Below are 27,908 nucleotides of genomic sequence, written 5' to 3'. Positions count from 1 at the left end.
AGTACATTTATTCACTCTGTAATAGGGTTGGATCCTATATGCTACTTTTATTGTCCTGTAAATGGTTCAGTGCTTATAATTTAGGCTGTGTGTAGAATGGGGCATAAAGGAAATTACCTCTAATAAATTACTACTAGATTATATTGATAAGGAAAACAGCATACAAATTTGGCTTGTGTATTCATTTGACAATTTATGATATAACACAATGGATGGCTAATTCGTCATACTGCATTGATATTTGATATTATTTATAACGTGTTACGCTTTGTTTTGTTTGAATGTTTTGCATGCCAACGGTGGTTCCATGTGCTGTGCCTAAGAATGAAGACAAAAGAGTTCAACAGAGTAAAGAACACACACTGGAAGTGCAGTCTTTGTTGTTGAAAATGTATGCTATACCCCATCCACACTGAAGAGGCTCTGACATGTACATCAACCAGGGTTAAAGAGAAAGTTAACACTGTGAAATGTTTCATAATTAATTTAAATTAAGTGTCTTGACATGTTGGAAAAGATTAAAGGTCTACAATTTGTTTAATTTGTCAATATTATATTTTTATTTGCTGGGCACTACTGTGGTTACATGTTCAGTATATGTATTGACCAACAAACCCACTGCAGCCTACCTCACTAGTTCACGCTCCATCCCTGCTTTGGACAAGTAATAGCATGACTCTCGTACTTTGCCCTTTTCCTTTAGGGTTGATATTAACGACGAAAGGAGATATCTGTCTGTCTCCTATTGTACTGTGGGAAAATAAGAAACAGGGAAATTAAGTACTTAACTACCAATTATTGTAGATAAATATTAAAGAAAAGGGTAAACACTGGACTGAACCCCCTAATTGTCAAACTAATAATAATGTACAACAATATAGAAGATAATTAACTAGAGGTTATGCAATATGGGTGTATATCTACTGCATGCTTCTTAGGTGTGTAATTGACATGGCCAAGGAGCTATTGCAAATTTGAAACTAGGAAAAATGTACGTTACACCGCATGATTTTACAGTACACAAGAATGTGCAATATAGAAGGGTAGTCAGCGGACATTAGGTCACATGACCAAGGAGCTATTGAAATTTTACAATTTGAAAAATTCATGTAAAAACGTGAGATGAAAATGGACAAACTAAAGGGTGTGCAATATAGAAGTCAGTGGACATTCTGAACCTTGTTTGAAGTAAGTATGTCACATGACCAAGGAGCTATTGAAATTTGAATGTAAAAATAGTTTGTACTTAGTTCACACTCCCTAACTAATTCAAATATGAATACAAAACGCTGCTCACATTTCCACATGTTTATTAGCTTTGGAACGCAAATTCATGTCTAAATCGTGAAAATAAGACCTGTGCAATGTTGTGGGCAATTTTTCCAACATCATGACACTTATTTGGAGTCTGTGTATCAAGTGGTTTGAAAGCTATTGAGGTTTGAAAGCGCGAATATCCGTCGAATATCGAACTTGAAACTGTCTTTACCTCGGTGTTAGGTAACGTTAGATGGTGATATTTCATTCACTTAGCTATCTATCTATACAGTATGTGAAGTTGGCTAGATAGCTGGTAAGCTCATTTGAGTTAGTCTGCCCTGTAGCTAGTTAGCTAATAACACATCGTTTTTTACTTACTTGAATAGATTCTCCCAGCCATGTGGACAATTGGAAACAGGGCAGCAAAGTGTGTCATCTGAGCGTTTTAGAGGATATTACTATTGAACTATGTATCAATTTAATAACCAGACCTTCATACAAACTTGCTATGCTGAATTCTTGACGCACGATCGAAAGGCTGCCAGCACGCCCACAATCGAGTTACAATGGGCGGCATAAACGGCAATTTACCGTAATCTAGTGTACAATCACCGCCATCACACTCCCTCATCGGATTGGTCGCGTATGCGGGCGTTTACGACTTTGTGGCTGTGGTAACTACCCTTCTCTCGCCTTCGTTCAGACTATCGCGAGACGGAGATTGTTCTGTGGCTTTACACCCGTTGAACAATGAGCCAGATATTTCACCGGATGTATAAATGTGAAGCATCCGGTTGGCGTTTCCACTAACTACCAAATATGGTAATGAGGAGAAAACCAGTGGCCGGTAGAGGGAAAATAAGGAGCGAGATGTATTTTGTCCAACATTCTGCTACTTTGCTCATTGATGGAACATTTGGAAACAGGAAACAGTTTTCTGTTTCCAAAACTATTATCTGTAACAAACAGAGTGGACTGTGTTTTGTAGACTTTACCCATTTTCCAAAGTAAAAAAAAAAAAGGTGTTGTTTGGAAGGAGCGCAAGGGCTAGGTGTTCCCTAACGAAAATGTGCAAATAAATGCTAAAACGAGCCAATAGGATCTCACTAGCTCGTGCTTGGCTCTGCCTATATCCTTGCTTATTCTATCCACTATGATTAATTTGCTCCCATTGAAAACGACAGGTTCCGGTCTATCTTGGGTCAGTTTAAAAAAACGTTGGTAAAATCCTCCGCATGTGCGTGCATACTCCATTAAAAGACCTTCCCTTGAAAAACGAGAAGCGGCAGACTGTTAGTCCATCTTGAGACGCCGTAACTAGTATATATTTTCTCAAAATAGTCAGAATTAATCAAAGAAAACCCCAAAAAATCTGTCATTCATTGACGTTTTTGTCCAGGATATCTTAGTCGCACAATTTTACATCTCAGATGTTTGTTGCAGTATTTCTCAATCGAAAAAAAATGGAATGAAAACGATTCGTCTCTCGTTGAATGACAAACACTTAATTGAAGACACCCTACTATTGACCAATCGCCGAAAAAATATCGTGTGCATGAACAGCCGAAAGAAAACCTTGCCGAATGGTGCGTTCAAAACAATTGGGAACTCAATCTCCGATTTCCTTGTGTTCAATAGAACTGGGAACTCGGAAAAAAAAAAACTAGCTCCGACTTGGAAAATAATTTTTCCTAGTTCCCAGTTGTCTTGAAAGCACCAGAAGACCAACGGACAAAAACGTCACAAAATGTAATCATAACATATTGTAACTACCCTGGGTTTATATGCGCGGATAACGACTCTGCTGCACGAGCATGTCCCCTGCTGTTTCATTACAATATACACAAACTTTCCCCAAATGTTTCAAATGGGAAGCATTTGGGTTTCTAGTAGTTACTACAGTCAAGGTCAAAATTAGCTATATTGTAATAATTCACGAAAACAAAATTTGCTTTATGGTCTAAATTTAAGGTTAGCAGTGTGGTTAAGGTTAGGTTTAAAATCAGATTCTAAGACGATAAAATGGTAGAAATAGGCGGGGTTGTGATTTTGTGACTGTAGTAACTAGTGACGGGTGATGGCATGCGGACGCTTGGGTTAATCTTTGTCCAACAAGTGTACGCACACGAACAGCAGTGCTGGTGCGTACACAGAATATTGGACCGTTGGCTTTTATACTTGTCGAATTCTCAGCGCAGCTCAAGCAATTTCTCCAACTGTCAACACAGAGGACGTGTACCTGAGACGCGTTGGCTGGGAATTGTGGGAAGGTGCGTGTTCGGGCTGTAGTGCCCTGCGGATTGTGGTCTCAGAGCCAGCTATTGCTGCGTTCACGTGCTAGTCGTTACTCGGAAATTATCGACTTGCTAACTTGTTGTGCACGCTGCATGTGTATAACTACAACCAGTTAGCAAGTCAGAAATGTCAGTCTCCTAGTTCCGACTGGCATTTCAACGCAGCATGTGGCAATGGGATGCCGGGCTATCGCGTCTGTGGACTATGTATGAGTTATGCTTAACATTTCAAGCATGCGCAGATGTGAGCCACTGATTGTAATACGCTCTGTTTGGTACAATTTTCCTGTCCCACCATTTATTTATCCTTTGTTGTTGTCTAGCAAACAACTGTTTATTGTAGTCCACTCTCACAAAATTGTTTGAAATTTAGTTCAGGTGAAATTTAGTTGACGTCTGCTCTCTGTAAGGTCAACTTGAAGAATGTTGGACAACCTTTTACAAGAGACATGTAGTAGGTTAGTAGCCTTTTTCTATGTCATAACTGCGTTTGTAGTTCTCCTACAGTACACTATGAACACTATGGTTATTACCAGATTCTTTGGATGAATAAAAAAAAAACTTCACCGCTTTATGGCTCATCAGTAGGTGGCTGGATGCAAACTCATAAAGGCACACAGGATTTATTTAATTCCTTTCAGGACTTTAACCCCGCAGAGTAGGGTGAAGTTGCCTCTAGACGCTGATCTTGGGTCAGTTTTGCATTTCCCCCACTAATGGATAAGGTTGGGGGAGGGAAACTGATCCTCTATCTGCACATCCCACAGATACAAACTAGCCCGATGGAGAATTCTATTACATAATGATTTGGCTGTTCGTTATGCAGAGTAGTAAATTAGTTTGATACATTGTGACCTTGCACAGCCTGCAGGTAGGTCAAAACATTCGTTGGAGAAGTTCTGTTAGGCATCATAATAGAATATGGGCAAATAGCAGTGTTTTATGTAAATGCCCTTAAGAAAAAATATTGCAGACAAAATGCGGTATAACTGCAGTATCCTGCAATTACTGCATCCAAAATACCACAGGCGACTGGTTACTGAAGCTTCAAAAGGGTTATTCAAAAAAAATTCTCAACTTGCTGTATTTAACTTCAAAATCCCAAGCAGTGTTGGATATATTTAATCCAGATAAATCAAAAGGTTGAATGTTTAACACTTAATTGAGTCGAGTGGAGTGGTTAGTGTATGTACAAATAGCCCATTGTCATTTAATTGACATTAACCAACCAACGTATCCTTAAACTTTAGCCCTGTGTTATATATAAAAAAAAATGTAACCTTTAACTAGGCAAGTCAATAAAGAACAAATTCTTATTTACAATGATGGCCTACCAAGAGGCAAAAGGCCTGATGCAGCGACGGGGCTGGGATCAAAAATAAACACGTAGGACTGGAACACTGCAATGCTGTTTAAGTTTTTTCCCCACCCCTTTCTCCCCCCACACCCTCCTCTAACCCGGACGACGCTGGGCCAATTGTGAGCCACCTCATGGGTCTCCCGGTCGCGGCCGGGCTGCGACACTTGCACTGCTATTTTGATATGGATTTTGCATTTGATCATACTCCCCTTCCTGTATCACCTACAGGTGCTTTAACAAGGTATACAGTGCCTTCGGAAACTAGTCAGACCCCTTGACTTTCCACATTTTGTTAGGTTACAACCTTGTTCTAAAATTTATTAAATTGAGGCCATGGTCAGAGTCTTTAGGTGCCTTTTTGGCAAATTCCAAGCGGGCTGTCATGTGCCTTTTACTGAGGAGTGGCTTCCGTCTGGCCACTCTGCCATAAAGGCCTGATTGGTGGAGTGCTACAGAGATGGTTGTCCTTCTGGAACCTTCTCCCATCTCCACATAGGAACTCTAGAGCTCTGTCAGAGTGACCATCGGGTTCTTGGTCACCTCCCAGATCAAGGCCCTTCTCCCCCGGTTGCTTAGTTTGACTGGGCGGCCAGCTCTAGGAAGAGTCTTGGTGGTTACAAACTTCTTCAATTTGAGAATGATGGAGGCCACTGTGTTCTTGGGACCTTCAATGCTGCAGAAATGTTTTCGTACCCTTCCCCAGATCTGTGCCTCGACACAATCCTGTCTTGGAGCTCTACGGACTATTCCTTTGACCTCATGGCTTGTTTTTTTCTCTGACATGCACTGTCAACTGTGGGACCTTTTATATAGACAGGTGTGTGCCTTTCCAAATCATGTCCAATCAAGATCTAGAAACATCTCAAGTAGGATCAATGGAAACAGGATGCACCTGAGCTCAATTTTGAGTCTCATAGCAAAGGGTCTGTATACTTATGAGGTATTGTGAGTAGATTGCTGAGGAAATACTTTTGTTTAATCCATTTTAGAATAAGGCTGTAACGTAACAAAATGTGTAAAAAGTCAAGGGGTCTGAATACTTTCCGAAGGCACATCCCTCTCTCTCCTCCCCTACACAGTATAACGCAGTACAAGTATTACAACTTTCCATTATGTTGTTTTTCTCCCAGCAGAATCATCCTGTGATGAAGAGTATGACAGTCGTGGTGGTGGGTGGAGGTGTGGTTGGCTTCTCCACAGCTGTGTGCATCGCTGAGGCCCTCCCCTACTGCTCTGTGACCCTCATAGCTGACAGGTTTACCCCAGACACCACCAGCGACGTGGCAGCTGGGATCCTGATTTGCTCACCGTTCCCAGGTGAGGCATGGGCATCTCTTTATCCAGTTAATTAAGTTCATTAACAGTCATTATTTTTTATTGGTTTCTGACCACTTCATGTGAATTGGCAGACAATAGGATGTTGAACTTTTCACTATATATGCTTTTAGTGTACGAGGCCTATATGTTACTGCATTGTGTGTTAATGGTAAATTCATTATTTCATAATTTACTTTAAGTAAATTCATCTGAAAATATCATCCCCAGTTGATGTGACTTCTACTCCCTCCCTCTCTCCCTCCATTCCTCCCTCTCTCTCCCCCTCCCTGTCTCTCTCTCTCTCCCTCCCTCTGTCTCTCCCTCTCCCCCCTCTCTCTCTCCCCCTCCCTCCCTGTCTCTCTCTCTCTCCCTCCCTCTGTCTCTCCCTCTCCCCCCTCTCTCTCTCCCCCTGTCCCTCCCACCCTTCTTCTCTCTCCCTTCCTTTACACCCCCCCCTCTACATTCCTCCCTCCCCCCTACATCCCTCTCCCCACTCTACATTCCTCCTTCCCCCCTACATCCCTCTCTCTCCTCCCCTACATCTCTCTCCCCCCCTACATTTCTCCCTCCCCCCTACATCCCCCCCCCTACATTCCTCCCTCCCCCCTCCATCTCCCCCCCCTCTACATCCCTCTCCCCCCCTACATTCCTCCCTCCCCCCTACATCCCCCCCCCTACATCCCTCTCCCCCCCTACATCCCTCCCCCCCTCTACATTCCTCCCTCCCCCCTACATCCCTCTCCCCCCTCTACATTCCTCCTCCCCCCCTACATCCCTCTCCCCCCCCCCCCCCCCATCCCTCTCTCCCCCCTACATTCCTCCCTCCCCCCTACATCTCTCTCTCCCCCAGATATCCCTCTGGAACAGCAGCAGAGGTGGTTCAAGGAGACGATTGATCACCTGCTGGCTATTGCCCAATCAGAACAGGCATCAGAGGCTGGGGTGTTGCTCAGCTCAGGGTAAGGATCCTCAACCATAAAGGAATGGATGCTATATAGTGCACTACTTTTGACCGGAGCCAGAAGATAAGTGCACTATAGGGAATAGGGTGCCATTTCTGAAACACACATTACAGCCAGTTCAATAGTTCTCTGACATAAGTCCTACTGGTTGAAAATGCTCACCACTGTGAAGGGGTTTGGTTATAACTGGTATTGATTATATTTTTTTTAGATGGCAAATATACAAGGAGCTCCCTGCGGATAAGGTGCCATTCTGGTCTGCATTTGTGCTGGGTTTCCGAATCATGACAGACCGTGAACTGAAACGGTTTCCCGATCACAAGTTTGGCCAGGCGTTCACCACAGTGAAATGTGAATGTTCCAACTACCTGCGATGGATGGAGAAGAGGTCAATTCTTGGTCTTAGCTTGTTTTACTTCTATACTACAGTCATTTGTTTTACTTCTATACTATAGTCATTTGTTTTACTTCTATACTATAGTCATGTGTTAATCTATTAACGGTTACTGTATCAAAAACATTGTAACAGCTACTCTATGTACTTCCTGAATTAAAATATAGATGACGTTTGCTTTTTTCTCTGTTTCAAATCTTTTCTGACTTTAAAAAGTGTTGTTTTAGGTTTAGAAAAGCAGGAGGCCAGGTTGTGAAGCAGAAAGTAAACGACCTCCAGGAACTAAGCAGCCAGGGCTACGACGTCATCGTCAACTGCTCCGGTCTGGGCGCCAAGTCTCTAGTAGGGGACTCTGAGGTCTACCCTGTCAGGGGGCAGATCCTCAAAGTGTGTATATACACACACACACACACACACACACACACACACACACACACACACACACACACACACACACACACACACACACACACACACACACACACACACACACACACCTAAGAGAGCTTGTGAATAAGCATTTCATTGTGCTGTATATGACCATAAACATCCATATTATTTGAAGGTCCAGGCCCCGTGGCTCCAACACTTCATCCGGGATGGGGAAGGGCAGTCCTATATCTACCCAGGGATGCACAGCGTGACAGTGGGCGGCACCAGGCAAGTCAAGTTTATTAGAAAACATAATTGCATCATGAAATGAGATGCGCTTTACCTGAGGAATACTCTGAAATAAACACATTACGTAATGATAATGTAGAAAGGGGGATGCCCTAATTACCACAAAACATCATGTTCACTACAAGTTCAGTCTGTATGCTCTCTAGAAGAGAGACAGTTATCTTTTTGTGCGGCTGATTGGCTCTGTAGGCAGGTGGACGACTGGCGCCTGGAGGTGGACCCAGAGGACAGCCAGGACATCCTGGAGCGCTGTAGCAGCCTGGAGCCATCCCTAAGCCGGGCCAGGGTCCTGGGGGTATCTGTGGGGCTGAGACCCAGTAGGAAGAACGTCCGGGTGGAGAGAGAGATGGTCCTCCTGGGGAGCCGACAGGTACCGGTGGTACATAACTACGGCCATGGGGGCTGGGGGGTCACTCTGAGCTGGGGCACGGCCCTGGAAGCACTGGGGCTGGTCAGGAAGTGTCTCCATGAGATGCGCCCCAGGGCCAGGCTGTGAACACTACGCAGATACTCTGCCATAGAAATCGTTTCTAAATAACTGTATGATATAATTACTTGATCTGCACCAATTAGTGATACCTGCTGCCATTGCACATTAATGAAATGAAAGCGATACGATTTTGCTTACTTGATGAATGAAATCTCCACAGTGAAAAGTTATTTGAATTATGTCATCTGAATATTATGGAAGCTACCCAGATGAATGACATTGAATTAATAGACTTTGCCGTTTAGAAGTGGCAAAACCCCTCAGAGAAGGATATTTCAGACAAGCAATTGATAATGGCTGAGGTAGAATAGTTAAAGGTACAGGGACTTGACATTTCACTAAGTGATAGTAAATATTGTCTTATGTTCAGATGTCTGATTTAATCAATTCTAACTTTCCATAAAAATAAAAATCAAAGACCTTGTTTTTTGTATTGCTTTAATCACACTCTGGGCTGGGATAAAATCACACTTTTATCTTAATAAAACAAATGCGGTTTATTACTGTAGTCCTCAGTCACAGTATTTCATATACAGTATTTACATAACTTACAGCTTGGCAATGTTCATACTAGTTTAGAATCAAACAGGGTTAAAGTTGAAATATGACAGGAAACCCAGTAAGCAGCCCAGTCAAAACTGTTCGCTGCTCTGGCACCCCAATGGTGGAACAAACTCCCTCACGACGCCAGGTCAGCGGAGTCAATCACCACCTTCCGGAGACACATGAAACCCCACCTCTTTAAGGAATACCTAGGATAGGATAAAGTAATCCTTCTAACCCCCCCCCCCCCCTTAAAAGATTTAGATGCACTATTGTAAAGTGGCTGTTCCACTGGATATCATAAGGTGAATGCACCAATTTGTAAGTCGCTCTGGATAAGAGCGTCTGCTAAATGACTTAAATGTAAATGTAAGCTGCAGTAAGATATATTTTTTGTCAGTTATCAGTCTGTAAACCTCCAGCTGGGGCCTGTGGTCTTCGACACATCTGGTACTTCTTAGCCCTACCATAGTACTGTATATGTGGTGAGAGCCCATTTATCTTGTCAGAGAAGGGCTCTGTTGTCAGATATCTCCAGGATGGATCCCGACCTGACAGGTGTCGTTTTCCTTCCCACAGCAGACTGAGTCCTGTCGGCTTCAGACTAGGGAGGAGTGTCTGCACGGTCAGTCTGAGGTGCAGGGCTGGGTTGCTCCTTTGTAATAACTATATACATCCTCTAAAGAGGTGCTGTCTAAAGAAAAGTGTTCAGAGGCACTATTCTAGTCACTTGTCATTGCTGAGGGGTGATGGTACACATGGGTTTGGGTTTGACAGGGAAGGCTAAACGATGCTTGGGCCTACATCCCCGTGATGGAGGGGATATTGAGGTATGTGCGTGGAAGGTCTGTTAACCTGGGAATTTCCATGTTCAACTAACATACAAGACAGAACACTACAAGGTGTGTTGAGCAGTGGTTGTGTGGGTGGGTAGGGTCCTTCTGAGTGTCTTAGGTGCGGTAGAGCCTCTTGTGTAGGTTCTCCCTGCGCCCCTTGGACATGGTGGTATGAGCTGGCTCTAGGTCTTCCAGGGTGTGTTCAGTGGTGTGGAGGCTCAGGTCTGAGTGGAGCTCCCCCAGGGAGAGGCAAGGCCGCAGTAGCCCCAGGGCTGTGGGACTAGGCCTACCTCCCAGCCACAGCACCTCACAGCTCCAGCTCCAGCTCCTCAGCATCTTCATGGCTATATGGGTGTCTCTGTGATGGCTCTGGTCTCAGGTTGTAGCTGGTCATGGGGACTATTAGAGATGGTAAGGTAGAGGCCTGGTTCTCTGATCTGGTCTGTAGGGTGGTTTTGCTGGGGTGAGTCAGGGGGAGGTTGAAGGGGAGGCTGGGGTTCTCTGGTGAAGGGAGGTGACTGGACTCAAAACCTGACGAGGACCTGCTCATGGAAGATGTCTTTTTGCCCCTCCCTCCTGAAACAAACAGGCATTGTTAATGGATTAATATGCCGGTCTTTTCAGAGGAGCTGAAATACATGGACGGAAACAGAACTGTAAAAAAAAGAAGCATTTATTGTATTGTGAAAGCTGACGGGAATATGAAGCATGATGTCCAGTAGAGATGACTGGTGAGAGAAATAAGCAGGCAGACCGGTCTAGTAAACCACTGAGTAGTTTATTTCATTCTCGGGCTCTCACTATGACAGTGGCACACTTTAGAACTGCTCAAAGACTGGTCATGTCCCAAATGGCGCCCCATTCCCCAATGTAGTAATGGGGCCATGTAATGCACTATTGGTCTTGGTTAAAAGCAGTGTACTACATAAGGAATAGGGTGCCATTTGGGACAGACATAGCTAGACCAGTATAACTCCTAGCATCAGAAGAGCGCCATGAGTTATATGTAACACTGATTTGAACGTATCGTCAGCTATAACACACAGCTTATCTTATAAACATTTGTCTTTTTTTTCAGTCACAACTATGTATTTTGATACACCCACAATTATTGTACAAAAATGTTGCACCACAATTTTAACAAGTAAATCATTTTTTAAATTTTTACCCCTTTGTCACCCCAATTTCGTGATAGCCAATTGGTAGTTAGTCTTGTCCCATCGCTGTAACTCCCGTACGGACTCGGGAGTGGCAAAGGTCGAAAGCCTTGTGTCCTCCAAAACACGACCCTGCCAAGTCACACTGCTCGCTTAACCCGGAAGCCAGCTGCACCAATGTGTCGGAGGAAACACAGTCCAACTGGGGACCGTGTCAGCGTGCATGCGCCCACAGGAGTCTCTAGAGCGCGATGGGACAAGGACATCCCGGCCGGCCAAACCCTCCCCTAACCCGGACGACTCTTGGCCAATTGTGTGCCGCCTCCTCATGGGTCTCCCGGTCACGGCCGGCTGCGACACAGCCCGGGATCAATAATTGAACCATTTACTAACTCAGAATCTTGCATGAAGCAGGTCTGGCTTTAGGCACATCATATTGTGCTACATTACATGGTTCTGAACTAAAAAAATCTAAACACAAAAACAGCACAAATCTAGAGAAATATACAGGTGTGGAAAATCCTCGTCATAAACTCTCCACTAGGGCTGATGACATTCACAACAGCCTTCATACATCATCACTGTAATTTTAAAGACTAAAACCAAAGCAAATAACCACAATAAGAAAGGTATAGTTATCAAATAAAGCTTCCACAGTAAATATATGTAAGTAGTACTGAGAAGTCTTCTTTTTTTTTATTTTCTTACTACAGCAGTTACCATTTTCAGCCAATGCAAAGACCGATCTATTCCTGTGTAGGTCCAGAAACAGCTCTACAGAACACATTGTACAGGTCTCTGGAGATAGTGGAGTGAGTGAGTGTAGGAGGGTTAGCTCTCCTCTCCCTTATACACAGGCAGAGCTAGATCGATACCCTCTCATCAGTTCGCCTCCGTTCTGGTTGAATGGAAAATTAATTCTTGCAAAGAAAAATAAGAAAAATTGTCTCCGAGTAGGAGTGCTGATCAAGGATCAGGGCCCCCCTGCTGTCTATATAATCATATTAAATCGGATCTAAAAGTCAAAACTGATCCAATATCAGCAGTCCTACCCGGAGACACTGAATATTTGCCCAGATGACTATAGATGCCTGCAGATGGAGGGCAGTAGAGTACAGAGTTGATGGGAAGAGCACTGTCTGGTGATAAGAGAGTTTCTTTACTCCCACGATGCAGAGAAACAGAAGAAAGTCACATTGAAATAAAAATATAAGATGAAACAATGCGCTACAGCCAAGTCTCTCTCCCTCTCTCTCTCTCTCTCTCTCTCTCTCTCTCTCTCTCTCTCTGAACTCAGTTTGGAATGCTCAAGCTATGAGTGAAGAATGGAGCCCATGGCAGCCCTTAGAGGATGAAGAGGTTGTAGAAGACTCATGGCAGCCCTTAGAGGATGAAGAGTTTGGAGAAGACTCATGGCAGCCCTTAGAGGATGAAGAGTTTGGAGAAGACTCATGGCAGCCCTTAGAGGATGAAGAGTTTGGAGAAGACTCATGGCAGCCCTTAGAGGATGAAGAGTTTGGAGAAGACTCATGGCAGCCCTTAGAGGATGAAGAGTTTGGAGAAGACTCATGGCAGCCCTTAGACGATGAAGAGTTTGGAGAATGGCAGCAAGAGGTGGATGAAGATGTGAAAGAGGAGAGTCAGAGTCAAGTCAGGCTGTCGTTACCATTCTCCAGGTTCTCATTGCTCTCATAACAGCCAGAGTCTCGTGGGGAGTCCCCCAGTAGGCCGCTACGGTCCAGTAACAGCTTCTCCTGAGAACCCCCTGACTGGCCGCCATGGTCCTGGTCGCTGCTACCTGTAGGATACAACACCCCCAGCAGAGGGACATCCGTCATACAACAAATTGTGTTTGTGGGGGTATGTGTGGGAGTATGTGTGGGGGTGTGTGTACTAACCGTCGTACTCCTGAATTAGCTCCACAGCAGTGAGCAGCACAGCTCTGTGTTGAGGGTCTCTGATGTTGAGCTCATCTAGATCCTCCTCTTCTAGAAGCTTCAAGGTGTCCAGGTCCTCATAGCCGTTAAACAGGAAGGTAGGCAGGTGCTCCTGGGGGAGGGGTGAGAAGGACAGAGGGGTGACAGGGTAGGCTTTGGTCACGTAGCCAACGTAAATTTAAAATAAACATCAAAAGGAGGAGGATCTTAACAGCGTTCAAGTGTGAGCGTCTGTATATACATAGTCTAGTGCAAGTCGTCACTGTGAGTTAGTCTAGACCAGTGGTTCCCCAACTTTTTATAGTCCCGTACCTCTTCAAACATTCATCCTCCAGCTGCGTACCCCCTCTAGCACCAGGGTCGGGGCACTCTCAAATGTTGTTTTTTGCCATCATTGTAAGCCCGCCACACACACACTATACGTTACATTTATTAACCATAAGGAGAGTGAGTTTGTCACAACCCGGCTCGTGGGAAGTGACAAAGAGCTCTTATAGGACCAGGGCACAAATACACTGCTCAAAAAAATAAAGGGAACACTTAAACAACACAATGTAACTCCAAGTCAATCACACTTCTGTGAAATCAAACTGTCCACTTAGGAAGCAACACTGATTGACAATAAATTTCACATGCTGTTGTGCAAATGGAATAGACAAAAGGTGGAAATTATAGGCAATTAGCAAGACACCCCCAAAAAAGGAGTGATTCTGCAGGTGGTGACCACAGACCACTTCTCAGTTCCTATGCTTCCTGGCTGATGTTTTGGTCACTTTTGAATGCTGGCGGTGCTTTCACTCTAGTGGTAGCATGAGACGGAGTCTACAACCCACACAAGTGGCTCAGGTAGTGCAGTTCATCCAGGATGGCACATCAATGCGAGCTGTGGCAAGAAGGTTTGCTGTGTCTGTCAGCGTAGTGTCCAGAGCATGGAGGCGCTACCAGGAGACAGGCCAGTACATCAGGAGACGTGGAGGAGGCCGTAGGAGGGCAACAACCCAGCAGCAGGACCGCTACCTCCGCCTTTGTGCAAGGAGGTGCACTGCCAGCGCCCTGCAAAATGACCTCCAGCAGGCCACAAATGTGGATGTGTCAGCATATGGTCTCACAAGGGGTCTGAGGATCTCATCTCGGTACCTAATGGCAGTCAGGCTACCTCTGGCGAGCACATGGAGGGCTGTGCGGCCCCACAAAGAAATGCCACCCCACACCATGACTGACCCATCGCCAAACCGGTCATGCTGGAGGATGTTGCAGGCAGCAGAACGTTCTCCACGGCGTCTCCAGACTCTGTCACGTCTGTCACATGTGCTCATGTGCTCAGTGTGAACCTGCTTTCATCTGTGAAGAGCACAGGGCGCCAGTGGCGAATTTGCCAATCTTGGTGTTCTCTGGCAAATGCCAAACGTCCTGCACGGTGTTGGGCTGTAAGCACAACCCCCACCTGTGGACGTCGGGCCCTCATACCACACTCATGGAGTCTGTTTCTGACCGTTTGAGCAGACACATGCACATTTGTGGCCTGCTGGAGGTCATTTTGCAGGGCGCTGGCAGTGCACCTCCTTGCACAAAGGCGGAGGTAGCGGTCCTGCTGCTGGGTTGTTGCCCTCCTACGGCCTCCTCCACGTCTCCTGATGTACTGGCCTGTCTCCTGGTAGCGCCTGCATGCTCTGGACACTACGCTGACAGACACAGCAAACCTTTTTGCCACAGCTCGCATTGATGTGCCATCCTGGATGAACTGCACTACCTGAGCCACTTGTGTGGGTTGTAGACTCCGTCTCATGCTACCACTAGAGTGAGAGCACCGCCAGCATTCAAAAGTGACCAAAACATCAGCCAGGAAGCATAGGAACTGAGAAGTGGTCTGTGGTCACCACCTGCAGAATCACTCCTTTTTTGGGGGTGTCTTGCTAATTGCCTATAATTTCCACCTTTTGTCTATTCCATTTGCACAACAGCATGTGAAATTTATTGTCAATCAGTGTTGCTTCCTAAGTGGACAGTTTGATTTCACAGAAGTGTGATTGACTTGGAGTTACATTGTGTTGTTTAAGTGTTCCCTTTATTTTTTTGAGCAGTGTAATAATAATCAATAATTTTGCTCTTTATTTAACCATCTTACATATAAAACCTTCTTTGTTCATCGAAAACTGTGAATAACTCACCACAGGTTAATGAGAAGGGTGTGCTTGAAAGGATGCACATAACTCTGCAATGTTGGGTTGTATTGGAGAGTCTCAATTAATTTTCCGCACCCAGTCTGTGCCTGTATTTAGTTTCATGCTAGTGAGGGCTGAGAATCCACTCTCACATAGGTACGTGGTTGCGAAGGGCGTCAGCGTCTTAACAGCGTGATTTGCCAAGGCAGGATACTCTGAGCGCAGCCCAATCCAGAAATCTGGCAGTGGCTTCTGATTAAATTCAATTTTCACAGAACCGCTTGTTGCAATTTTGATGAGGCTCTCTTGTTCAGATATCGGTAAGTGGACTGGAGGCAGGGCATGAAAGGAATAACGAATCCAGTTGTTTGTGTCATCCATTTCGGGAAGGTATCTGCGTAATTGCGCACCCAACTCACTCAGGTGCTTCGCTATATCACATTTGACATTGTCTGTAAGCTTGAGTTAATTTGCACAGAAAAAAATCATATAATGATGGAAAGACCTGTGTGTTGTCCTTGTTAATGCAGACAGAAAATCATAGCCTCAATTTTGTCCCGCACATTGAATATAGTTGGAGAGTCCCTGTAATCCTAGATTCAGATCAATCAGGCGAGAAAAAACATCACCCAGATAGGCCAGTCGTGTGAAACTCGTCATCATGCAAGCGGTCAGACAAGTGACAATTATGGTCAGTAAAGAAAACTTTTAGCTCGTCTCTCAATTAAAAACAAAGTGTCAATACTTTGCCCCTTGATAACCTTCGCACTTCTGTATGTTGTAAAAGCATTACATGGTCGCTGCCCATATCATTGCATAGTGCAGAAAATACGAGAGTTCAGGGGCCTTGCTTTAACAAAGTTAACCATTGTCACTGTAGTGTCCAAAACGTCTTTCAAGCAGTCAGGCATTCCCTTGGCAGCAAGAGCCCCTCGGTGGATGCTGCAGTGTACCCAAGAGGTGTGCACGCGTGTTACCACTCCACTGTGTCTCCCTGTCATGGCTTTTGTGGCATCAGTCCAGATACCAACATGTGCAGCAGCTACGTTTGACTACATTCGGACCGTTAGTGGAATTCCCGCGAGAGAGTAGCGGTTAATATGATTGGATGTTAATTATTTGACTAGGCTACCTGTTTTGACATTGTGTTGTTATTTCGCTGAACACTAGATGGTTTAATTTTATTTTTGGCAGTGAAACGAGGCTATATATTATTTTTTTTAATTAAGAGTGAATTACATTTTTATTTGGCATCCCCCAGTTTCTGAATACCTGTACTACTAGTCATGACTATGAGTTAGTCTAGTAGAAGTAAAGTCATTACTTTGAGGTTGATGCGCTCCAGGAGTTCCTCTACAGAGGTGGGTTTGGGCTGCCCTCCCTTCCTCCTACGTCGGGGGTGTTTAGGTTTGTCTTCCTCAGCCAGAACGTCCACGTAGATGAACTTAAACGTCCCCACCTTATTGTTCAGCAGGCCCATCCACGTCCCCATTGGAGGCTTGCCGATGATGTCAATGACATCACCTCTCTGCAAATCAGGAACAGTCACTGTGATTCGTTCGTTTGGATAATGTGTGTGTACGTGCATGCGTGCGTGCATTTTACCTTCAGTTTGAGAGAGTCAGTGTCGTAGGGGCTGGGGGTAGAGTCCGTGTGCACTATGGCTCGACCACAGAAGGGTCCTCTGTAGGGAGGCTCATCCTCCTCTCCATCCTCAGACTTCACACTCCCTCTGTTGCTGTTGGAGGAGTCGGTGGTGCCCACCGTATGACCACCTGTAAACAATAAGAGATGAGAGGAGCCATTCAAATGATCTCTCAACCACATTGAGATCTATGGTAAATGAACATGCAGGTTGGTAGGGGGTTAGAGTTTTCTGTTCTGCCTGCTGGTCACTGTAAATAACAGTTTCACTTTGGAATATAAGACAAATGTGGACACAACACAGAACCATCCCCCGACCCCACTAGACAGATCCCCCCCCCCCCCCCACTCACAGACCCATCCCCCCCAACCTACTAGACCCCCCCCCACACACACACACAGTACTTACTTATGGAGCTCTGTCCGCTGAGGGAGCTCCTCAGGCTCTCCACTGACCCTCCAGCCTTCAGCTTGGGTTTCTCCAGATAGTCTGTGTCTGTGAGGCTGTGGGGGGACTGGGGCCCTCTGGAAATACCGTCTGGGCTTGACTGGGGGGGGGGGGGGGGGGGGGTACAGAGACATGGTTATTACATGTTTACTAAATATTTAGTCCAGCTTAATCCCTTGATCATCATGAACCAGGTCTATTGAATTGCCACCAGGGACACTAGCTAGAGAGTAGGTACAGTTTGACCACTGGAGCATTTAGCATACATAGATAATTGAATTGCATGGAGTCTGACATACCTGCTCGGGGAGAGAGCAGTGGTATCTCTTGGAGATGTGCTTCCTCATGGTCTCTTTTACCGACTTCACTTTCTTGCCCAAAGAGATTTGAGGGTTTGTCGGTGGAGACTTGACTACATCTTTCACACTGGCATCCCCATCTTTAATCTAAAGTTAGTATACAGTGTGGGGAGACAGAAAAGCTTCATGAAACGAAGGTACTGAAAAACAAAAAATCCCAATTCAATGAATCAAATGAATATGAAACTACTTACAGTGAGGTCAGGGTCACTGTTGACCATGTGCAGGGACCGGTTGGTCAGATCAAATCCACCAAAGCTACAGGTTCTCTGAAACAAAGGATGAAATAAATAAAATCACCTTATAAATATCACTTTCAAATGATAGACATATTGACAGGTTCATCAATCAAACATATAGGACTTTGTGGTTCTGTGTGAAGATAGTTTTGGACTGAGTGAACATCCAACCGCTCCTAGCCTGGTCCCAGATGCTAACTCAATTGCTGTCATTGTTGAGCCAAACATTAATTTCAATAAGGAGTTGGCAAGGTAGCAGAACTAGACTAGTACCCAGGCTAGACTGGCCATGACTAAAGCTATAGACTACACAGTCCACACACAAAAGTTGCGTCCCAAACGGCACCCTATTCCCTATATAGTGCACTACTATTAACGGTCGCCATTTCCAAAGCAGCCAAAGATTACTCACGCCATGGTAGCTGAGTGGGCTGAGTACTCTCCTGATCTCACCATCCGTGACCGACCGGGCCATCCTAGGTCCATCCCCTCTACCACCAACCTCTATCTCTGACATGGAGGAACCAGTACCGCCGGCCCCCGTCGCTCTCCCTTCACCGCTGGGGCCAGTGTCCGGGTGGCTCCCTGGGCTACAGGCTGGGCTACAGGCCGGGCTGGAGCTCCTGGGGCTGGATCCTCCTATACCGAGTACAGGAAGAGAACGTGCTCAACTCTTATCCTCTTGCTTATACAAATGTAGTGTTTAAAACCCGCCAAAAATAGATCACATAAAAAATGGGAAAAAAACATCCAGCACTGGGATATAAGTAGCAATTAAAAGCTTAGTTTTAATAATCTCATAGCAACACCACGTCTTAATAAAAAGGGTAATTTTCCTGAAGGAAAATTGTGTGACTTGCTTCACCTGTCTTACTGAAGGCTCTGAACAGCCGCTGGCTGGTGCTGGAGACTGTATCCAGACTGTGGGTATGTGTGGCACTGCTGCAGGTGTCCAAGGAGGAGGAGGAGGAAGGGGAGGTGGTCAGGTTGTCGGAGTCTTGAAGGTCATAGGTCAGCTGGTTGTGCAGGGAGGAGGCCAGGGAGGAGGCCAGGGAGTCAATGTGGTGACACCCCCCAGACACAGGCTGCTTCTTCTGAACCCCAGAGTACAGGGGCAGAGAGGACATGGCATCACCCAGGATAGGCCCATCCATGCTCAGAGATTCTGGGAGAGACAGGGGAGGTGGCAGGAGTAGTAAGGACAGGTTTGTGGCAGAGTCAGGGAATGTCAAGACAATGCGATGTGTAATGGATGACAACTCAACTTGGATTAGAAGTAGGTATTTTATTTTTTATTTTTCACACAAGTGACCAACAAAATGGTTTGTTTGGTATAAACTACAGACTATGTAAAGGCATCACATCTACACCCTAATGGGACTTGTCACAATCACATCTCATGAATGATGTTGTTTTTCTAAATTGCGTGACAATTTTTTTGTTGTTGCTTTAAAGCGCTTTGAGATTCTTTATGTAATAGCACTGTAGTTTAATAAATGAAAGACTACTGCAGTGACCCGTCTCACCCTCAGACCCAGGGCTCTTGGACTCGTCGATCCTGATGAGCTTCTTGCGCACCCTGCGACTGGAGGTGACCAGCTTATGGAGCCGTCTGAACGTCCCAGACTCCTCCTGTTCACCATCTGACTGCTCACACAACTGCTGAAGAAGAGAGACGAACCAGGTTAGAAGGTCAGCAGTGGGGAAGGAGAGGAGACCCCAGTTAGAGGGGGAGGGGGCGGGGACCCAGGTAGAGGTAGAGGGGGAGGGGACCCAGGTAGAGGGGGAGGATGATAATAGGAGTCAGTAGTTCTCAAGCCTCAGAACCAGTGAAATTAAACCTGTGAAAATAATGTTTATTTGGCTTGCTTATAAAGTAAAGTTTGTATAAGTACAAATGTTCACCCTTTCTGGGAAATGCACAATAAAATGTTTTATTTAACTAGGCAAGTCAGTTAAAAACAAATTCTTATTTACAATGACGGCCTAGGAACAGTGGGTTAACTGCCTTGTTCAGGGGCAGAACGACAGATTTTTACCTTGTCAGCACAGGGATTCGATCTAGCAACCTTTCGGTTACTGGCCCAACGCTCTAACCACTAGGCAAACCTACCTAACTATATTATTGTTGAGGTAAAGACCACATGCAGCATATGAGCTCAATATAAGTACTGATGGGTCAAACCAGAGTGTAGACTTGCAGTCGATGTAAAGGCTCTGGTCAGGCACAGACTAAGAGTTGTGTACGAGAAAACGAAAGGTTTGCAAACTGGAATTTCCCATCTAAATTAATACATGTCAGAGTAGGCCACATCAGATAGAACTTATATGGACTCATATTTAGGGTCTGTAGCAGTGGACAGAAAAAACACATTTGCTCACAGTGGATCAACAGTTTATGTACCACACCACAGCTATAAGATCAGAAGCTTTTCCACATCCGTCTTTTTACATGCTCATGATGACGTGTGCTACAGCTAGCCATAGAGTTAGTGAGAAAGAAACCATATGTAAAAGCTACAGCTAGCCATAGAGTTAGTGAGAAAGAAACCATATGTACAAGATACAGCTAGCCATAGTTAGTGAGAAAGAAACCATATGTAAAAGCTACAGCTAGCCATAGAGTTAGTGAGAAAGAAACCATATGTAAAAGCTACAGCTAGCCATAGAGTTAGTGAGAAAGAAACCATATGTGAAAGCTACAGCTAGCCATAGAGTTAGTGAGAAAGAAACCATATGTAAAAGCTACAGCTAGCCATAGAGTTAGTGAGAAAGAAACCATATGTAAAAGATACAGCTAGCCATAGAGTTAGTGAGAAAGAAACCATATGTGAAAGCTACAGCTAGCCATAGAGTTAGTGAGAAAGAAACCATATGTAAAAGATACAGCTAGCCATAGAGTTAGTGAGAAAGAAACCATATGTGAAAGCTACAGCTAGCCATAGAGTTAGTGAGAAAGAAACCATATGTAAAAGATACAGCTAGCCATAGAGTTAGTGAGAAAGAAACCATATGTGAAAGCTACAGCTAGCCATAGAGTTATTGAGAAAGAAACCATATGTAAAAGATACAGCTAGCCATATAGTTAGTGAGAAAGAAACCATATGTAAAAGATACAGCTAGCCATAGAGTTAGTGAGAAAGAAACCATATGTGAAAGCTACAGCTAGCCATAGAGTTAGTGAGAAAGAAACCATATGTGAACGCTACAGCTAGCCATAGAGTTATTGAGGAAGAAACCATATGTGAAAGCTACAGCTAGCCATAGAGTTAGTGAGAAAGAAACCATATGTGAAAGCTACAGCTAGCCATAGTTAGTGAGAAAGAAACCATATGTAAAAGATACAGCTAGCCATAGAGTTAGTGAGAAAGAAACCATATGTAAAAGATACAGCTAGCCATAGAGTTAGTGAGAAAGAAACCATATGTGAAAGCTACAGCTAGCCATAGAGTTAGTGAGAAAGAAACCATATGTAAAAGATACAGCTAGCCATAGAGTTAGTGAGAAAGAAACCATATGTGAAAGCTACAGCTAGCCATAGAGTTAGTGAGAAAGAAACCATATGTAAAAGATACAGCTAGCCATATAGTTAGTGAGAAAGAAACCATATGTGAAAGCTACAGCTAGCCATAGAGTTAGTGAGAAAGAAACCATATGTAAAAGATACAGCTAGCCATAGAGTTAGTGAGAAAGAAACCATATGTGAACGCTACAGCTAGCCATAGAGTTATTGAGGAAGAAACCACATGTGAAAGCTACAGCTAGCCATAGAGTTAGTGAGAAAGAAACCATATGTACAAGATACAGCTAGCCATAGAGTTCGTGAGAAAGAAACCATGAAAGCTACAATTGTGGACCAGAGGAGAAATAGAAACCATAGTTATGATTTCTTAAAATATAGCCAAGCAGACATCTGACCACGAGCGCTCATCTTGTAATCTTGTCACAGCAGAGCGAGACTCTGGATCTTGGTGAGCTGTGAGCACTTAATGTCCACTTCATTCAGGGGTTTTATACTGGCTACATCATAGTATGCATAGCATCTTGAACCATTAAATATGATGCCTATTCTGCCTAAGAGGTACAGCAACGTCTTGAGCATGCAGGTTGTGTCTTTGTAAAGAAAAAAACAAGAGTTAAGATTCTAATGATTATGAGAGTAATATTTTAATTATTTACAGCACTAATCAAATCAAATTTATTTATAAAGCCCTTCTTACATCAGCTGATATCTCAAAGTGCTGTACAGAAACCCAGCCTAAAACCACAAACAGCAAGCAATGCAGATGTAGAAGCACGGTGGGTAGGAAAAACCCCCTAGAAAGGCCAAAACCTAGGAAGAAACCTAGAGAGGAACCAGGCTATGAGGGGTGGCCAGTCATCTTCTGGCTGTGCCGGGTGGAGATTATAACAGAACATGGCCAAGATGTTCAAATGTTCATAAATTACCAGCAGGGTCAAATAATAATAATCACAGTAGTTGTCAAGGGTGGAGCACTATAGTTGTATAGTGCTGTTGTTCTTGAGTGTGCGCAAAGAAAGTGAATTGCACACAATATAGTCTTACGTAATCACTGGAAGATAAAGTTGACATTAGAAGCCGCAGATACATGGAGCCAAGAACTAGCAGGAAAATAACTGATGCCGTCAGGAACATTTGCATCAATTTCAAAAGATCGATTCATAGCTCAAAAACACTGGTTTTGAGGAGGTTAAACTACAAAACACTGGTTTTGAGGAGGTTAAACTACAAAACACTGGTTTTGAGGAGGTTAAACTACAAAACACTGGTTTTGAGGAGGTTAAACTACAAAACACTGGTTTTGAGGAGGTTAAACTACAAAACACTGGTTTTGAGGAGGTTAAACTACAAAACACTGGTTTTGAGGAGGTTAAACTACAAAACACTGGTTTTGAGGAGGTTAAACTACAAAACGGAGAGTGTGTGGTAAAAAAGAAGGGTGACAGTGGGAGGATGGATAGAACGACTGGAGAAATGACGGAGAGAGAAACCGAATCAGGCCATCCAGATTAATCTGAAATATGTTGGCTGGACCGGAACCCCCTAATCACAACCATGCAGAAAAGAGCTGTGGCCGGCATAACGCAGCACAATAGGGGTTAGCAGGCGCTTTGACTGGGATGAATAGCGGTCTGCCTGGATGGCATGCCTGTTGGGACAGGGCCTGGAGTGGGGGAGCAGGTTACAGGGGCCCGGTTCATGGAGGGAGGGAGGGAGGGAGGGAGGGAGGGAGGGAGGGAGGGAGGGAGGGAGGGAGGGAGAAAGAGGGGAGAGTGACTGAGGAAGTGGGGAGAGGGAGAAAGAGGGGGAGAGAGGGGAGAGAGAAATAGTAGAGGAAGGTCAGAGGAGAGAGGGATGTGGAGAGAGAGAAGGGAGTAACGGAGGGAGGGAGAGAGAAAGAGGGCGAGAGGGAGGGGAGAATGAGGGAAGGAGGAGGGAGAGGGAAGGAGAGCGAGGGGGAAGGAGCGAAGGGGTAGGAGCGAAGGGGTAGGAGAGAGTGGGGGGAAGTAGGGAGAGAGAGTGGGGAAGGAGGGAGAGAGCGGGAGGGGAAGGAGGGAGAGAGCGGGAGGGGCAGGAGGGAGAGAGCGGGAGGGGAAGGAGGGAGAACGCGGGAGGGGAGGGAGGGAGAACGCGGGAGGGGAAGGAGGGAGAGAGCGGGAGGGGAGGGAGGGAGAACGCGGGAGGGGAAGGAGGGAGAGAGCGGGAGGGGAAGGAGGGAGAACGCGGGAGGGGAAGGAGGGAGAGAGCGGGAGGGGAAGGAGGGAGAACGCGGGAGGGGTAGGAGGGAGAACGCGGGAGGGGAAGGAGGGAGAGAGCGGGAGCAGAAGGAGGGAGAGAGCGGGAGCAGAAGGAGGGAGAGAGAGGGAGCAGAAGGAGGGAGAGAGCGGGAGGGGTAGGAGGGAGAGGGCGGGAAGGAGGGAGAGAGCGGGAGGGGAAGGAGGGAGAGAGCGGGAGGGGAAGGAGGGAGAACGCGGGAGGGGAAGGAGGGAGAACGCGGGAGGGGAAGGAGGGAGAACGCGGGAGGGGAGGGAGGGAGAGAGCGGGAGGGGTAGGAGGGAGAAGGGGTAGGAGGGAGAGAGCGGGAAGGAGGGAGAAAGCGGGAAGGAGGGAGAGAAAGAGGGGAAAGAAGGGAGAGAGAGGGGGGAAGGAGGGAGGGGGGATGGAAGGAGGTAGAGATAAAGAGGGGGAGAGTGACTGAGGAAGTGGGGAGAGAGAGGGAGGGACAGGGAGGGAGGGAGGGGAGAGAGAAATAGGAGAGGGAGGGAGGGAGGGAGGGGAGAGAGAAGGAGGGAGAGAGAATGAGGGTGAGAGAAATAGAAGGATAGGGAGGGAGGAGAGAGGAGTGAGAGGGGGAAAGAGCGAGAGCGGGAGGTAAGGGAGAGAGTGCGGAAAGGGGGAGGAGGGAGAGGGGAAAGGAGGGAGAAGGAGGGTGAGAGGGGAAAGGAGGGAGAAGGAGGGTGAGAGGGGAAAGGAGGGAGAAGGAGGGTGAGAGGGGAAAGGAGGGAGAAGGAGGGTGAGAGGGAGAGAGGGAGGGTGAGAGGGAGGGAGGGAGGGAGGGTGAGAGGGAGGGAGGGGGGGTGAGAGGGAGGGGGGGGAGGGAGGGAGGGAGGGAGGGGGAGGAGAGGGAGAGGGAGGATGAGAGGCAGGGAGGGTGAGAGGGAGGGAGGATGAGAGAGAGGGAGGGGGGAAGGAGGGTGAGGGAGGGAAGGAGGGAGGGTGAGGGAGGGAGGGAAGGAGGGAGGAGGGAGGGAGGACGGAGGGTGGGAGGGAGGGAGGGAGGGAGGGGGGGCGGAGGGGGGAGGACGAGAGAGGGAGGGGGGACGGAGGGTGAGAGAGAGGGGGGGACAGAGGGTGAGAGAGATGGAGGGGGGAGGGTGATAGGGAGGGGGGACAGAGATACTGATACTATACACACCATAAACCAAAGAATAGAGAGCGACAACACTTCTATCAACATGTTTATATCAACACTTACATTGCTGGTGGAGGACTCATTCAAGGTCAGACTGGGAACATCAGGCCATTCTGTAAGATCAGTGCTGCAGGTCTGTCTGCTCTGGGTCTCAAACTCCTTCAGCTGTGAGGAGGAGAGGAAAGGAGAGAGGAGGAGAGGAAAGGAAAGGAGAGAGGAGGAGAGGAGAGGAGGAGAGGAAAGGAGAGAGGGGGAGAGGAAAGGAGAGAGGGGGAGAGGAAAGGAGAGAGGGGGAGAGGAAAGGAGAGAAGGGGAGAAAGGAGGAGAGGAAAGGAGAAAGAGAGGAGGAAAGGAGAAGAGGAAAGGAGAGAGGAGGAAAGGAGAAAGAAGAAAGGAGGAAAGGAGAAAGGGGGAGAGGAGGAAAGGAGAAAGGAGGAGAGGAAAGGAGAAGGAAGAGAGGAGGAAAGGAGAAAGCAGAGAGGAGGAGAGAAGAGGAAGAAATTCAGTTTAAGCTAGAGATATGTTTTTTGCATTGGATGCGTCTCAATCCATCACATCCTCGATGTCGGTGAAAGGTGGCAGAGCTAGAGCGAAAATCGGTCTTCTCAGGAAAACACCTGTAGCATCGGAACGGTTTGACCTACAGGCGTCACTGGACTGAATGGAAGTCTGAAGGTAGTTTTGTGCCTATGCAAAAAAAATATATATACATCCTAAGCTTTCTAATATCTCCTAGATATAGGACAAACACGGCCAAAATTTGTTTAATTGGTTGTTAGTAATATTATTATTTGTTTAAGTTATAATTTCTTCTGGACGCGGTACCTCGTTTAACCCCCTGCGGTACCTCGTTTAACCTCCTGCAGTGCTACTTTGAGAACCCCTGCTATATAGTATACAGTATAGAGTATGGATGCTCCCTGATGCCTTTATGGATGCTCCAAGACGCCTTTATGGATGCTCCATGACGCCTTTATGGATGCTCCATGACGCCTTTATGGATGCTCCATGACGCCTTTATGGATGCTCCATGACGCCTTTATGGATGCTCCATGACGCCTTTATGGATGCTCCATGACGCCTTTATGTAGTGCTTCTGACACCTTTATGGATGCTCCATGACGCCTTTATGTAGTGCTTCTGACACCTTTATGGATGCTCCATGACGCCTTTATAAGTTGTACTTTGTTGAAGTGGGACCGTACATTCTGAGAAGAGAGTATGTGGAAGAAAACACAAACTATATGAAGACAGGAAGTGACATACCCTTGCGAGGGCCTCCTCCACGCTGATCATCTTCTCTTTCACCATCATCATCAGCTGGATACGCTCTTCATCACTCATAGTGATGTCACTGGCCACAAAGCCTATGTCCTCGCCGCCTGGGAAACAGCAATATAGTAGCAGCGGAGGGTTAAGATAGCGGGACAGATAATATAGAAAGCCGCTGCCCACACAGGACATCATGCCTGTGTGGGATCGAATCCCAGTTCCACCTCTCGTCTATACATTATCGCTTCTATCCGTCTTCCTTTCAATAAGCACATGGAAAATACTAAAGATACGTTGAGACTAAGACTGTTTCAGTGGAGTGGGACTGGGATTTCAGATGAGGTGCGACTAGGACAGTTTCAGTGGAGTGGGACTGGGATTTCAGATGAGGTGCGACTAGGACACAGTTTCAGTGGAGTGGGACTGGGATTTCAGATGCGGTGCGACTAGGACAGTTTCAGTGGAGTGGGACTGGGATTTCAGATGAGGTGCGACTGGGACACAGTTTCCTGATTTGTGTGATCAGAACTATGCTGGATAGAGAGAGAATATTTCCAAAACAAAAACATACCTTTTGAGTTCTGCCGCATGACACCTTTCTGCGACTTCCGAAAATTCTGCCAGAAAGACTTGTTTTTCTGTCTTTTTTCATCCCATTTACCTAAACAAGGACATACAGTAGGGCTGAATAAAACAGATGACATCCACACTGCTCCATTCAATGACTACCCATAGCAAACTTTCAAAATATGTATAACGTTTTTTTTTAAGTTACGCAAATGTAGCTAATCCAAAATGTAAAATCAAATTGTAACTCAATTGTGATAAGAACAAAACTGGCTAAATTCAATCTTCAAATGAGGTACTAGTAAATTTGTTATAACACACAATAACAACCGTTACTGTGTGTTATAACAAATTAACTAGTACCTCATTTGAAGATTCATCTGAAATCCCAGTCCCACTCCACTGTAGTTACACATACATTTCAAATAACTACACTGAACAAAAATAGAAACACACCACGCAACAATTTCAACGATTTACTGAGTTACAGTTCATAAGGAAATCAGTCAATTGAAATAAATAAACAAATCTTTCGATTTCACATGACTGGTCAGGGGCGCAGCCATGGGTGGGCTTGGGAGGGTATAGGCCCACCCACTGGGGAGCCAGGCCCAGCCAATCAGCATGAAGATTTTCCCCACAAAAGGGCTTTATTATAGACAGAAATACTCCTCAGTTTCATCAGCAGTCCGGGTGGCTGGTGTGAGACAATCCCGCAGGTTAAGAAGCCAGATGGAGGTTCCTGGGCTGGCGTGGATACACGTGGTCTGCTGTTGTGAGGCCGGTTGGACGTACTGCCAAATTATCCATAGAATTTAATGTTAATTCCTCTACCATAAGCCACCTCAATGTCGTTTTAGATAATTTGGCAGTACATCCAACCGGCAAAGCTGTTGCCAGAGAATTTAATGTTCATTTCTCTACCATAAGCCGCCTCAACGTTGTTTTAGAGAATTTGGCAGTACGTCCAACCGGCCTCACAACCGCAGATCACGTGTATTCCTGCAGTCAGCATGATAATTGCACGCTCCCTCAAAACTTGAGACATCTG

At 45.8% G+C, this 27,908-nt stretch overlaps 2 protein-coding genes across 6 annotated transcripts in view; one reads left to right on the top strand and one right to left on the bottom strand.

Annotated features, from left to right (window-relative positions):
- The first annotated feature begins 3,337 nt into the window (after positions 1–3,337).
- LOC120023597 (D-aspartate oxidase-like) lies at positions 3,338–9,182 on the top strand. 5 transcript variants are annotated; one of them, XM_038967636.1, is made up of 7 exons: positions 3,338–3,530; positions 6,048–6,231; positions 7,082–7,190; positions 7,405–7,581; positions 7,815–7,929; positions 8,153–8,247; positions 8,458–9,182. In XM_038967636.1, the coding sequence occupies exons 2-7, from the start codon at positions 6,060–6,062 to the stop codon at positions 8,762–8,764; spliced, it is 975 nt and encodes a 324-aa protein (XP_038823564.1). In that variant the 5' UTR covers positions 3,338–3,530; positions 6,048–6,059; the 3' UTR covers positions 8,765–9,182. The 5 variants fall into 5 exon arrangements, with proteins under 5 accessions (XP_038823564.1, XP_038823560.1, XP_038823561.1 ...); XM_038967632.1 differs by having other exon boundaries at positions 3,339–3,530; positions 7,815–7,974; XM_038967633.1 differs by having other exon boundaries at positions 3,339–3,530; positions 6,045–6,231; positions 7,815–7,974.
- A 3,443-nt stretch (positions 9,183–12,625) lies between these two features.
- Positions 12,626–27,908, bottom strand: part of sash1b (SAM and SH3 domain containing 1b) — a 134,641-nt gene continuing 119,358 nt past the window's right edge. Inside the window, exons 6-18 of the mRNA XM_038966965.1 lie at positions 26,862–26,951; positions 26,285–26,400; positions 25,082–25,183; positions 19,610–19,742; positions 18,949–19,248; positions 18,496–18,722; positions 18,039–18,113; positions 17,785–17,931; positions 17,447–17,585; positions 16,999–17,168; positions 16,718–16,921; positions 13,193–13,343; positions 12,626–13,092 (exon numbers count right to left, since the gene is read on the bottom strand). Coding sequence (XP_038822893.1) covers positions 12,941–13,092; positions 13,193–13,343; positions 16,718–16,921; positions 16,999–17,168; positions 17,447–17,585; positions 17,785–17,931; positions 18,039–18,113; positions 18,496–18,722; positions 18,949–19,248; positions 19,610–19,742; positions 25,082–25,183; positions 26,285–26,400; positions 26,862–26,951 — 2,006 coding nt within the window. The 3' untranslated portion in view covers positions 12,626–12,940. The remainder of the gene's footprint in view (positions 13,093–13,192; positions 13,344–16,717; positions 16,922–16,998; positions 17,169–17,446; positions 17,586–17,784; positions 17,932–18,038; positions 18,114–18,495; positions 18,723–18,948; positions 19,249–19,609; positions 19,743–25,081; positions 25,184–26,284; positions 26,401–26,861; positions 26,952–27,908) is intronic.

This window comes from Salvelinus namaycush, chromosome 28 (assembly GCF_016432855.1).
Source record: "Salvelinus namaycush isolate Seneca chromosome 28, SaNama_1.0, whole genome shotgun sequence".
Classification (NCBI taxonomy): Eukaryota; Metazoa; Chordata; class Actinopteri; order Salmoniformes; family Salmonidae; genus Salvelinus; species Salvelinus namaycush.
Note: the sequence above shows the minus strand (reverse complement) of the source record. Positions and strands in the feature narration are given on the sequence as shown.

Excerpts from the sequence above, each read along its gene's own strand:
- LOC120023597 (XM_038967632.1), top strand. The coding sequence starts at position 6,060 with ATGAAGAGTATGACAGTCGTGGTGGTGGGTGGAGGTGTGGTTGGCTTC. Across the intron at positions 7,975-8,152 it reads TCAGGGGGCAGATCCTCAAA|GTCCAGGCCCCGTGGCTCCA; the intron begins GTGTGTATATAC and ends TATTATTTGAAG. Across the intron at positions 8,248-8,457 it reads GTGACAGTGGGCGGCACCAG|GCAGGTGGACGACTGGCGCC; the intron begins GCAAGTCAAGTT and ends TTGGCTCTGTAG.